The 12,638-nt window shown below is 44.4% G+C and overlaps 1 protein-coding gene across 1 annotated transcript in view; it reads left to right on the top strand.

Moving 5' to 3' along the window:
* The window catches only part of LOC308293657 (cadherin-related family member 3-like), a gene marked incomplete at both ends in the record, with an annotated part of 28,574 nt that extends 25,140 nt beyond the window's left edge, over nt 1-3,434 (top strand). The window contains 3 exons of the mRNA XM_080736252.1: nt 513-751; nt 1,608-1,776; nt 3,100-3,434. Coding sequence (XP_080592378.1) covers nt 513-751; nt 1,608-1,776; nt 3,100-3,434 — 743 coding nt within the window. The remainder of the gene's footprint in view (nt 1-512; nt 752-1,607; nt 1,777-3,099) is intronic.
* Between the last annotated feature and the right edge of the window lie 9,204 nt (nt 3,435-12,638).

Raw genomic sequence — 12,638 nt, 5'->3', positions numbered from 1 at the left:
CTTTCAATACAGGAGGAAAATACCCAGAAAAACGCTTTTTTTCTGGGTATTTAAGTAGGATGTGAGGGGTCTAACTAGGGGTTTGTCATGATGCTGAATCCATTGCAAGCATTTGTTTTGCACAAAAAACATTCCTTGGGTTATAAATGGGCCCAGAAAACGATGGTTTAGTGATGAAAAGTGATGAATCATCACTTTTCAGAGTTTTGTGGGTGTTTTCTGGAGCTGTGGAGACCCCGAAGGTCGCCGACTCGGGCGCCCTAGCTAAATCATTAGAGCATGCCCTGAGCTACATCTGTGCAAAATTTGGCACTTTTAGACTGATTAGCGCGAAATATCCCTAACGCCCCCGACTATCCTTTAAGTACCAGGTCTTATGACTTAACTTAAGACCTGGAGGCATGGCCAAACAGCATTTCCCACACTTGACACTTCAAGGTCTTACGTTAAGTCATAAGACTTAAGCCAATCAAAATGGGTATCTAAGTGTCTTGTGTGGTTTGTCCAATCAGGTGGAGCTGTGATCGGGTCCGTCTCGGCCACAGATGCAGACCTCCCTCCCACTCCCATCACTTACTCCCTGGTGTCAGCAGGGGGCGGCGCCGCGTCCTCCAACATCTTCTTCATGGACCCCGAGCGGGGGGGCATCAGCCTGCTGACCCGCCCCGACTACGAGACCACCCGCTCCTACAGGCTGCTGGTCAGGGCCACGGACGGAGACCCGCACAGACCAATGTCTGCTACCGCTACGGTGAAATACTGACACCTACTGGCTCATTATGAACATACACACAGACCACTGTCTGCTACCGCTACGGTGAAATACTGACACCTACTGGCTCATTATGAACATACACACAGACCGCTGTCTGCTACCGCTACGGTGTAACAGTGACTCCTACTGACCACTATCTGCTACTGTTACTGTTTATGTTTACCGTAATGAAGGCACTTACTCTCACATCATACGGGCAGTTGACAGGTTGCCATAGTTACTCATTGAATGTTGAATCTCCATATATGGAGATAAACTACGTATCTCACAAAGTCTGACCTCACAATCCGCATATTCTGACCTGGACAACCTATAACTCCATATATGGAGACATCAGTATGACATCACACAGTACACAAAGCATTAAGACTGGCATTATCTACCGACAGGTCAGATGCAAGCAGCTCTCGAGGAGAGTCTGGATATCTGGCCTTTCAACCCAGATATCTCTGCCTTATAAAAGGATCCTCAAATCCATTACCCATTAGCATTAGGGTTGACATCTCGGTTAAGTTCTTACCAGATACCACTGAGGAGAGGGTATATCACTCTTTAGTGTGAATGCAGCCTTAAATTCTACATCACAGAGGTGTGTTTATGTTTATATTTCAGGTTACAGTCAACATCACAGAGGTGTGTTTATGTTTATGTTTCAGGTTACAGTCAACATCATAGAGGTGTGTTTATGTTTATATTTCAGGTTACAGTCAACATCACGGAGGTGTGTTTATGGTTATATTTCAGGTTACAGTCAACATCACAGAGGTGTGTTTATGTTTATGTTTCAGGTTACAGTCAACATCACAGAGGTGTGTTTATGTTTATATTTCAGGTTACAGTCAACATCACAGAGGCCAACGACGAGCCTCCGCTGTGCGGACCCAACCTGACCACCCTGGTGGTGCCTAAAGGTCAGAGGTCAGGCACTAACGTCCAGGGCTTCATGCTGTCCTGCACAGACAAGGACTCGCCCCCCCAATCCTTCATCTACACCATCTCTGGTAAGGGCACCGCCAAATATGGTCATGTCACTGCCGTGTATGGTCGGGTCAATGCGACTGTCATCTGTGTTCACAGACACCTGTTACAGACAGACAGACTAGTGAGAACCAAAAGCTAATATAGTCACACATATAGCCTATCAAAACCAAAAACTAAAAGGATATTTTGAAGCGGATCTACAGTGTATGCACAGGCTACACATGTCACCAACACCATATAAACACCCATTAACAAATCTCAACAGGATTTTTACACATTCCAAAGCTGTTGCACACTAAAACCCTACGGTGGTTAAAGGGGAAGACCACCCATTTTCAATATTGAAATGTCATTAACTCATACTCTGCGATCCCCGTCGAAACCGGAGATTTCCCGCTGTACCTCTCTGCGATGCCCGTCGTTCCCGGAAATTTAATTAGCTTTAATCATTATGAAACGATTAAAAATATGATCGCTGTATATAGCCGTTTCGTAGACTTTAGGCCCGCCCCCTAACTGTATCCGGTCGTATTTCCCGTTTGGACCGGATCTAGGCTTCCATATCCGGTCTGACGTCCAGTCGCAGCTCCGTTCGCATAGCTTTTCATTGTAAACAAGTGAGCTGACTGCATGGCCATAGAATGGTATTTTTTCACACGTTTTTTTTAAATTTATTTTGTAGCTGTAGTAGATTCCTCTACCCGGGTAGATTCCTCTACCCGCCTGGCATATGATCTGCGCACATACCGTCTGCTATGTGCGCGAACGTGTCCACGTGTTACCATAGCGCACAGCTGGCTTTTTTCAATGATTTTTCATGTAAACACTGGCGGATAAGCAGGGATACAGCGTGGCAACGGATATGTCTATTTCAATGGGGTTTTTTTTATTCGAAAGCTGTCACCGAGTCTACAAGTCTACTAGATGAGTCGCGCACAGATTGTGCATGGCAGCAAAATTGTTAATATACCTTAGAGGAGTTGTGTGGAAATAGAAAAAAGTGATTTTGGGGTTTGTATTGTAAAGTACAACTTGATGACATCACACCGTTGTACTTTACAATACAAACCCCAAAATCAGAAGGAGTAGTTCACCCCCAAAATGACTTTTTTGTATTGATTACCCATGCCTTGAGTTCAATAATATGTATTGCTTTTTATCGCATTCGTAAGACACGACTTTAATCAAATGTTTTTTCTAAGGAATGCGACTAATACAAAAAAAAAATATTATTGAACTCAAGTCTCCATGGCGTGAGTAATCAATACAAAAAAAAGTCATTTTGGGGGTGAACTACTCCTTTACGTCTCAGACGAGTTGTTGTACGTCCTCTCGTCCTCCAGGGGGCAGCAACCTCAACAACCACTTTGTGTTCTCCCCGTCGGCCGGCACCAACGTGAGCAGACTGCTGCTGAACGAGCCCTTCGACTTCGACAGCGGCGTGGACACCGTGTGGCGCTACAGCCTGACCGTGCTGGTCTCTGACGGGAACCTGGGGGCCAGGGGGGCCAGGGGGCCCCGGAGGGCCCGCTCCGTGGTCCCTCCGGGGACCCCCGGGCGCCGTGCCGCCGGGGCGCAGACGGGCACGGTCCTCATCAACATCCAGGTGTTTGACCCGGACCTTGTCACAGTCGTCACCACAACCACTGTAAGTCCAGCAGCAGCGGACACCAGCTGAGTACATTTACTGAAAGTACATTTCAGTATAATTGCGACCGTCAGATCGCAGTTACTATCAAAACCTTGACCAGCTGTCCGTCCGTCAGTCAGTCTGTATCTCACACGTCACACGTCACACTTTTGCCCTGCTCATATCTCCGCAACCGTTGCCCCGATCCATGCCAAATTTTGCACACATACTCCTTGACTGCCAAATCCCAACCTCCACAATTCAATCAATTCTCACATGGCCCTCTTCTAGCGCCACCATGGGCCGATTCTTGCAAAACACATTTTTGGACACTGCTCCTACAGATTTTTACCTAAAATCACACAAATTGCTACACACTTGCTCTACACTCATGCCATCAACATGGATCTGTCCCATTTAGCGCCACCTTCAGGCAGATTTTTTCAAACACATTTTCTGACACTACTCCTACAGATTTTGCCCTAAAATCACGCAAATCTGTACACAGTATGTCTACACTCATGTCATCAACATGGATCTGTCCCATATAGCGCCACCATCAAGGCCGATTTTTTCAAACACATTTTTGGACACTCCTACACATTTTGCCCTAAAATCACGCTGCGACCTGACGGTCGCTTATCTCCCGTTGCTTATCTCCCGATTAGGGAGTCTTACTGGTTAGATATAAAAATATATATTTTCTTGACACATCATCAAATGTTTTATGGTCACGATTCACCAGGAGCAATGGATTGGTTACAGGCTTAAAATAATTAATATATGACTAATTAATCTCTATGGGAAAAACAAATGGGCTTTATAGCTGTGGAATCACAAAATGTCCGCCACTGCTATATGCTTTATTCATGGGTTTCATTTGTAGTCCTACAGCGGCCATGTTGAGGACCAACACAGGTGTTCTGTATGGCGTAGAACATTAGTGCTGTGCCAATCAGACACATTGAAACACCTGTGTTGGTCCTCAACATGGCCGTTTAGGACTACAAATGAAACCCATGAATTGTTCGTCTGTGGGAGCGTGTGACCTACGTCACACTAACAATGTCTCCTCTGTAGTCTGGCATGACCTGCGTCATGCTAACAATGTCTCCTCTGTAGTCTGGCATGACCTGCGTCATGCTAACAATGTCTCCTCTGTAGTCTGGCATGACCTGCGTCATGCTAACAATGTCTCCTCTGTAGTCTGGCATGACCTGCGTCATGCTAACAATGTCTCCTCTGTAGTCTGGCATGACCTGCGTCATGCTAACAATGTTTCCTCTACGCCTGATTTGGAATCACACATGAGTTCTGGGTGGAGCCTTTTGTTTTCACGCCCGTCGGCAGGTTAGTTACTCACCAGCGTTAGTTTCAGTGAGGTTAGGTTTAGGGTTAGGGTTAGGCATAGTTTTACTGAGGTTAAGGTTAGGGTTAGAGTTAGGGTTAGGGTAAGATTTAGGTGGTCGCACCTCCGCGCGGTCCAAGCGAACAAAAAGGAGCGCTCCCTAGCTCCAGTTCAGCCAATCAAAAAGCTTCCATGGGCGGGGTTTGCCCAGAACTCATGTGCGTTTCCACATAACGCTTCCTCTACAGCCTCGTGTGACCTACATCACGCTAACAGAATGTTTCCTACGTCACGCTAACAGAATGTTTCCTACGTCACGCTAACAGAATGTTTCCTACGTCACGCTAACAGAATGTTTCCTACGTCACGCTAACAGAATGTTTCCTACGTCACGCTGACAGAATGTTTCCTACGTCACGCTAACAGAATGTTTCCTACGTCACGCTAACAGAATGTTTCCTACGTCACGCTAACAGAATGTTTCCTACGTCACGCTAACAGAATGTTTCCTACGTCACGCTAACAGAATGTTTCCTACGTCACGCTAACAGAATGTTTCCTACGTCACGCTAACAGAATGTTTCCTACGTCACGCTAACAGAATGTTTCCTACGTCACGCTAACAGAATGTTTCCTACGTCACGCTAACAGAATGTTTCCTACGTCACGCTAACAGAATGTTTCCTACGTCACGCTAACAGAATGTTTCCTACGTCACGCTAACAGAATGTTTCCTACGTCACGCTAACAGAATGTTTCCTACGTCACGCTAACAGAATGTTTCCTACGTCACGCTAACAGAATGTTTCCTACGTCACGCTAACAGAATGTTTCCTACGTCACGCTAACAGAATGTTTCCTACGTCACGCTAACAGAATGTTTCCTACGTCACGCTAACAGAATGTTTCCTACGTCACGCTAACAGAATGTTTCCTACATCACGCTAACAGAATGTTTCCTACATCACGCTAACAGAATGTTTCCTACATCACGCTAACAGAATGTTTCCTACGTCACGCTAACAGAATGTTTCCTACGTCACGCTAACAGAATGTTTCCTACGTCACGCTAACAGAATGTTTCCTACATCACGCTAACAGAATGTTTCCTACATCACGCTAACAGAATGTTTCCTACGTCACGCTAACAGAATGTTTCCTACGTCACGCTAACAGAATGTTTCCTACGTCACGCTAACAGAATGTTTCCTACGTCATGCTAACAGAATGTTTCCTACGTCACGCTAACAGAATGTTTCCTACGTCACGCTAACAGAATGTTTCCTACGTCACGCTAACAGAATGTTTCCTCTACAGCCCCGTGTGACCTACGTCACGCTGACAGAGAACACGTTCAACATGGAGGACTGGTACGTGTGGTTCATCATGGCTCTGGGTCTCATGCTGCTGCTCCCCCTACTGGTCTACCTGCTGTACTGCTGCTTTCGCTGGCTCTCCAGGCTGGACCTCAGCTGCTGTGTGCCCAGGACCAGACTGTGAGTTTAAATACAATGATCTTCTTGTTGCCAGGCAGAAACCTTGTACACGTTTTTCATGTTTCTTTTCATAAATGAATGCTTGTTGTTATGACATAACAAGTAATGAACTGCAAGCTTGTAAATCTGCTATGTTCACATATAACACATGAAATGACGCCATCACAACATGAGAGCTGCATCGGTTTCCTGTCAAATGTTCTTTTCTTACTCTTTTGCGTGAACGTTGTTTGCGTTGCATGTGAGAGCGAGACACGCTGTTTCCACGGCCCATAACTTGAGAACGGGTGTTCGAAATGACTCTCTTTTTCCCCTGCTGAAGCACAGAGATAACCTCTGTCTTTGCCAACGATTAAGGGACCGAACGTACTGGAGATAAATATTCACTACTTGAAAACTTAAGAAAAATAAAAATAAAACTGAAAATCGCTGGCAGTGAGGGCTTGCTGGATTAATTATTCTTGGCAGAGAATGAGCTGAGTCACTTTACCACTGCTCCACTCCGGTTCTGGTTTTCCATTAGACATTTTCCATTCTTTTTTGCTTCTCCTCTGTTAACGTTCCAAATGAACTGAGGAGAAATCGACAAATAAAGTGATTATGAATCTCTGGATTGTGTTTTGGAAGGTTGTTGACTCTTCATTGTTTTGTTTTTGACAGCCTCACAGAAGAAGAACCTGGTGAGAATTAACCCTCTTTGCCTTCACACACATTCATAAAAACATGAGATGGGCTATCCTATGAAGAGGCTCGTCCTAGGGTTAGGGTTAGGGCTATCCTATGAAAAGGCTCGTCCTATCTCACAGCCTGTGTTTCCGTCTCTTTTACAGAACCTGTGAAGTCAGACGTCTTCCTGGTAAGAACTCATTCATGTGTGTTTGCTAGGACGATTAGAATTACCCACCGGTTATCCCATGTTGAAAGCCACAATCTTAACCACTAGTCTAAAGGGGAGTTCTCCCCCTTGGTTAGGTCTTAACTACTAGTCTAAAGGGGAGTTCTCCCCCTTGGTTAGGTCTTAACTACTAGTCTAAAGGGGAGTTCTCCCCCTTGGTTAGGGTCTTAACTACTAGTCTAAAGGGGAGTTCTCCCCCTTGGTTAGGGTCTTAACTACTAGTCTAAAGGGGAGTTCTCCCCCTTGGTTAGGTCTTAACTACTAGTCTAAAGGGGAGTTCTCCCCCTTGGTTAGGGTCTTAACTACTAGTCTAAAGGGGAGTTCTCCCCCTTGGTTAGGGGAGATTTTAGGCTTTTTACTCATCAACCAGAGGTTCTGACTCACACTACTTCTACATTCACAATATAATGTGATGTCACTTCTGTTTCAGGAAGTGACAAAGATCAACACAGTGTTTGATGGAGAGGAGGTGGACCCAGGTATATAAATAAATACAAAATACACTATATATATACAGTATATTTATTTATTTTGGGTTGTTTGATTCTCAACCTCTTAAACCCTGTACAGCGTATACTTGACCGGGGTCCCCCAGGGCTCGATATTTGGCCTCCTACTCTTTCCAAGAGGCTTGGACTCCTCATGCATAGAAGGAAGCATGAGGTCAGTCCGTCAGTAGCGCCCAGGATTACATTAGACAATTGACACCGGGTGACAAAGAAAAAGGGTTACAAAAATTGTGGGATAAAAAAAGAGCTAAACAGTAATGAGTGTGTGCGTGCATGTGTGTGCCTGTGTGTGTGTGTGTGTCAGTGTCCAACAGGGTGTATGAGTACAACAGTAGTGTGTGTGTGTGTGTGTGTCAGTGTCCAACAGGGTGTATGAGTACAACAGTAATGTGTGTGTCAGTGTCCAACAGGGTGTATCAGTACCACAGTAATGTGTGTGTGTGTGTCAGTGTCCAACAGGGTGTATCAGTACCACAGTAATGTGTGTGTGTGTCAGTGTCCAACAGGGTGTATCAGTAGGCTACAACAGTAATGTGTGTGTCAGTGTCCAACAGGGTGTATCAGTACCACAGTAATGTGTGTGTGTGTCAGTGTCCAACAGGGTGTATCAGTACCACAGTAATGTGTGTGTGTGTCAGTGTCCAACAGGGTGTATCAGTACCACAGTAATGTGTGTGTGTGTGTGTGTCAGTGTCCAACAGGGTGTATGAGTACAACAGTAATGTGTGTGTCAGTGTCCAACAGGGTGTATCAGTACCACAGTAATGTGTGTGTGTGTGTCAGTGTCCAACAGGGTGTATCAGTACCACAGTAATGTGTGTGTGTGTCAGTGTCCAACAGGGTGTATCAGTAGGCTACAACAGTAATGTGTGTGTCAGTGTCCAACAGGGTGTATCAGTACCACAGTAATGTGTGTGTGTGTCAGTGTCCAACAGGGTGTATCAGTACCACAGTAATGTGTGTGTGTGTCAGTGTCCAACAGGGTGTATCAGTACCACAGTAATGTGTGTGTGTGTCAGTGTCCAACAGGGTGTATCAGTAGGCTACAACAGTAATGTGTGTGTCAGTGTCTAACAGGGTGTATCAGTACAACAGTAATGTGTGTGTGTGTCAGTGTCCAACAGGTTGTATGAGTACAACAGTAAGTCTGGTGCCCGGCGCTGGAAAGACCACAGTGCTGCTGTTGCTCCCACCCTGCCTGGTGGCAGCGCACTGATGACATCATCACACAGCGCCCTGATGACATCACCGCAGGACACAGGCCCCGCCCAGCCGCGAAGCAGGAGCGGGGGAGTGGCCGCCAACACGATTGGACGCTCTGATCACATGGTCGCCTCAGACGCGTGAACCGGCGTGACGTTGGTTTCATGCAGTGTTGATTTTGACAGAAAATTCTGTTTTATAGTCTGTCTTCACCATTTAGTTTGAGTTTTTAGTCTTAGTCGGAGTCAACAAAATTAACACTGGTTTCATGATCAATTCATGTATTATTATACTGCTGTCTATGTGACCATAACATCAAACACTTCTCCTCCTATAAGTATTACTATCTAGAAGTGCACATCTGATCTGAGCTGGCACATGCATATAACAACCCTACTGTATGCGCAAAGATACATCAGCGCCTACACTTTCTTCAAAGACTTAGGCTTTTCAGAGTCATAGTACAGTATGTGAATATTACAGTATTTTGACTTTCTACAGTATAGAATCCATCCTGAGGTATGGTATGCATGTATTACACACAGAGTACGAACTTCTGCCATCTTGGCAGGAGATATAGGACCCCAGGAAGGATGCAAGTATAATAGATAAAGTATCAGCACTGATTTGTTCTGATTTGTCAATCAAGAGGCCTAATCAAGGTGCTAGATGACACTAGATGCACTTTATCACGGGAGTGGGTGACATCTTTCCTGTGTTTTTATGTTGTTGTGTTCCTTGGTGTTTTTCTTCCCTTTTTTTGTTAAAGATGGGGTGCCATGATTGTCCCCCCTATAAAACATGATTATCTACTATTATGATTATACTAGGAGGAAGATTTTCTTTAAAAAAGTGTACAGATAGAGTTAAAATTATGTTTTTATGTGGCCACACCCACCCATTGGTATGCGTGGTTGTCATGGTGGGTGGTGACCCAGCTGAAGTTAGAAACACCCACGTGTGTTGGGTGAATGGTAAAAGGGGAGGGGTTGATTCTATGATGTAATAAGTATCTGTATTTTTGGACTTTTGACCCACAAGGTGGCAGCCTCCAGCTAAAAACCACATACAAAGAGAATACATAATTGCTCATTACAACCACACCAGTGGGTCTAATGAAGTACTGTCAAACCTCCTAGACACATGAAAACCAGAACAAGTACAAAACTATGGCACCGCCTCTTTAAGTGTCTATATGTATGCAGCTGCGGCCCTATCTCCAAGACAAATTTCAAAATAAACACTGGTTTGATTGTCTCTTGTTATAGCTGATGTTTTCTTTTAACCTAGGGTGTTCTTTTGTATGTATAGTGTTGCCTACAGGCCAATATTTGGGGAAAGTTTGTAAACATTTTGTGATTATGAGAAGTAGAGACACATCTGAAGGTGGAAAAGTAGATGGTCAGCAATGCAGAAGCATTATTGATTTTTGTATTATGGTTTAGAAAATTTAGCAACTGCTGGACACAGAGTTAGCAGAATTGCGAGCATATGCACGGACAAACTATTTGGCTGGTATGCACCCACACCAGTGGGTCTAATGAAGTACTGTCAAACCTCCTAGACACATGAAAACCAGAACAAGTACAAAACTATGGCACCGCCTCTTTAAGTGTCTATATCAGGGGTCCTCAAATACAAATCTTGAAGGTCCAGAAATATTTTTTTGAAACAGGTCCGGGTCCGAAAAAAAAGGCGAAGGCGAAATAAGGCGGATACATTAATACAGTATGTACTGTATGTATGTATGTTTATTATAATCATTAGAATTGTTTATTTTAATTATTATTATTATTATTTGGAACTTTGGAAATCTCAGTTGGAACTGTTACCCCTGCTACCCGATGCTGGATAAGCGGTTGAAGATGGATGGATGGATGAATGGATAATTATTTATGCATGTAGAGTAGGCTACATTATTTACATTTATTGTGTAGCAATAAAACACTGGCTTATAGTTTAATTATTGGAAACTAAAGAGCATAAATGCAATATTAGGCTTGTCGTTCAGAATGGAAAATAAAGTGAAACTTAGCGTGAGGGGGAGAGGATTACTTGACATTCAGTTGACACACGTACTGCACAAGCCAGACTGTGCTGTTGCCTATGTCAAATGGCCAGTCAAATCAGGGTCAACGAGTCATAGTTATTAACCTAACACAGCCTAGGATAGCTGGCAATAATATGCGACGACACATCACATTGTTAAAGACGCATGATCACGCATCGCGAGTTTCGCGACCATTTCTCGTCTAATGCAAGCAGTTGGAGCCTTACATCGTGGATATTAATGTGTTGCTGTTGTCCTCTCCAATTGAACAGCCAAAGGTAGAAGATCTCTAAGTTATTAATCCAGTGGGAGCAATGGTTTCCAAGAGGTTTTAGCAACTTTTTCAGGCAGCGAGCGGCATGAGTGTGTGGAGAGGGGAGGGGAGGGGGGAGCAGCATGGAGAGCAGACTGCTTCGGAGGGAAGGAAAACCTTTGATCTACAAGCCCACAGCACGTTGCACCCGCGACGCTTTGTGGGCTTGCAAATTGGCGTAGGGGACGGGGTGTGTCTTGTGAGCCTGTGTATGTGTTTGAGCGAATGAGCACATACACACCCACGCACACACAAACACAAATCACACACAGTCAGTCCGATCGTCAGATACAACTGTGCGGAGATTTCTCAGAAATGTGCCGCGGTCCGGACGGAGGTGCGCCTGGGTCCGGACATGGACCGCGGTCCGCCTATTGAGGACCCCTGGTCTATATGTATGCAGTTGCGGCCCTATCTCCAAGACAAATTTCAAAATAAACACTGGTTTGATTGTCTCTTGTTATAGCTGATGTTTTCTTTTAACCTAGGGTGTTCTTTTTGTATGTATAGTGTTGTTATGTGTATTGACACAAGATGGAACGTAAGGAGTTTCTCAATAAGCAACATCTGTAAAGTTGCATAAATATTGGTGTTGGTGCTGCTACAGTACATACTGTACGTTTGAATTCTGGAGTGATGGGACGTTATCTCGTTGGATGTAACATCTCAGTGATGGGACATTATCTCATTGGGTGTAACATCTCAGTGATGGGACATTATCTCATTGGGTGTAACATCTCAGTGATGGGACATTATCTCATTGGGTGTAACATCTCAGTGATGGGACGTTATCTCATTGGGTGTAACATCTCAGTGATGGGACATTATCTCATTGGGTGTAACATCTCAGTGATGGGACGTTATCTCGTTGGGTGTAACATCTCAGTGATGGGACGTTATCTCATTGGGTGTAACATCTCAGTGATGGGACATTATCTCATTGGGTGTAACATCTCAGTGATGGGACATTATCTCATTGGGTGTAACATCTCAGTGATGGGACATTATCTCATTGGGTGTAACATCTCAGTGATGGGACATTATCTCATTGGGTGTAACATCTCAGAGAACAGTTTTAATGCAACCAGAATTGCTCACAGGAAGAAGAGTTGTGACTCGTTTAAAATGGTTGGTTTTCCCCTGTGAAAGTGAAAGAATGATACAGCCTAAAACCAACAGCCTTGTGTTCTTACATCAATCAAACTAAACCGGTGTACTTTTGACATAACTTGTGCCTTAGGCCTTAAACCATTTATACCTATTTGTTATAAAACATAAACAATAGTAATAATGTTGGTATATAGTGTAAGGTTTTCCGGTGGTGGAGAACCTTACAGTCAGAATGGTGAACAGCAAGGAGTGGAATGATGAACCAGGTGGAACACTGGTTACAAGACAATCCAATCCACTTCATTTATGGAGCACATTTTACAACTCA

Source organism: Nannobrachium achirus, assembly GCF_963921795.1.
Source record: "Nannobrachium achirus genome assembly, chromosome: 11".
Classification (NCBI taxonomy): Eukaryota; Metazoa; Chordata; class Actinopteri; order Myctophiformes; family Myctophidae; genus Nannobrachium; species Nannobrachium achirus.
Note: the sequence above shows the minus strand (reverse complement) of the source record. Positions and strands in the feature narration are given on the sequence as shown.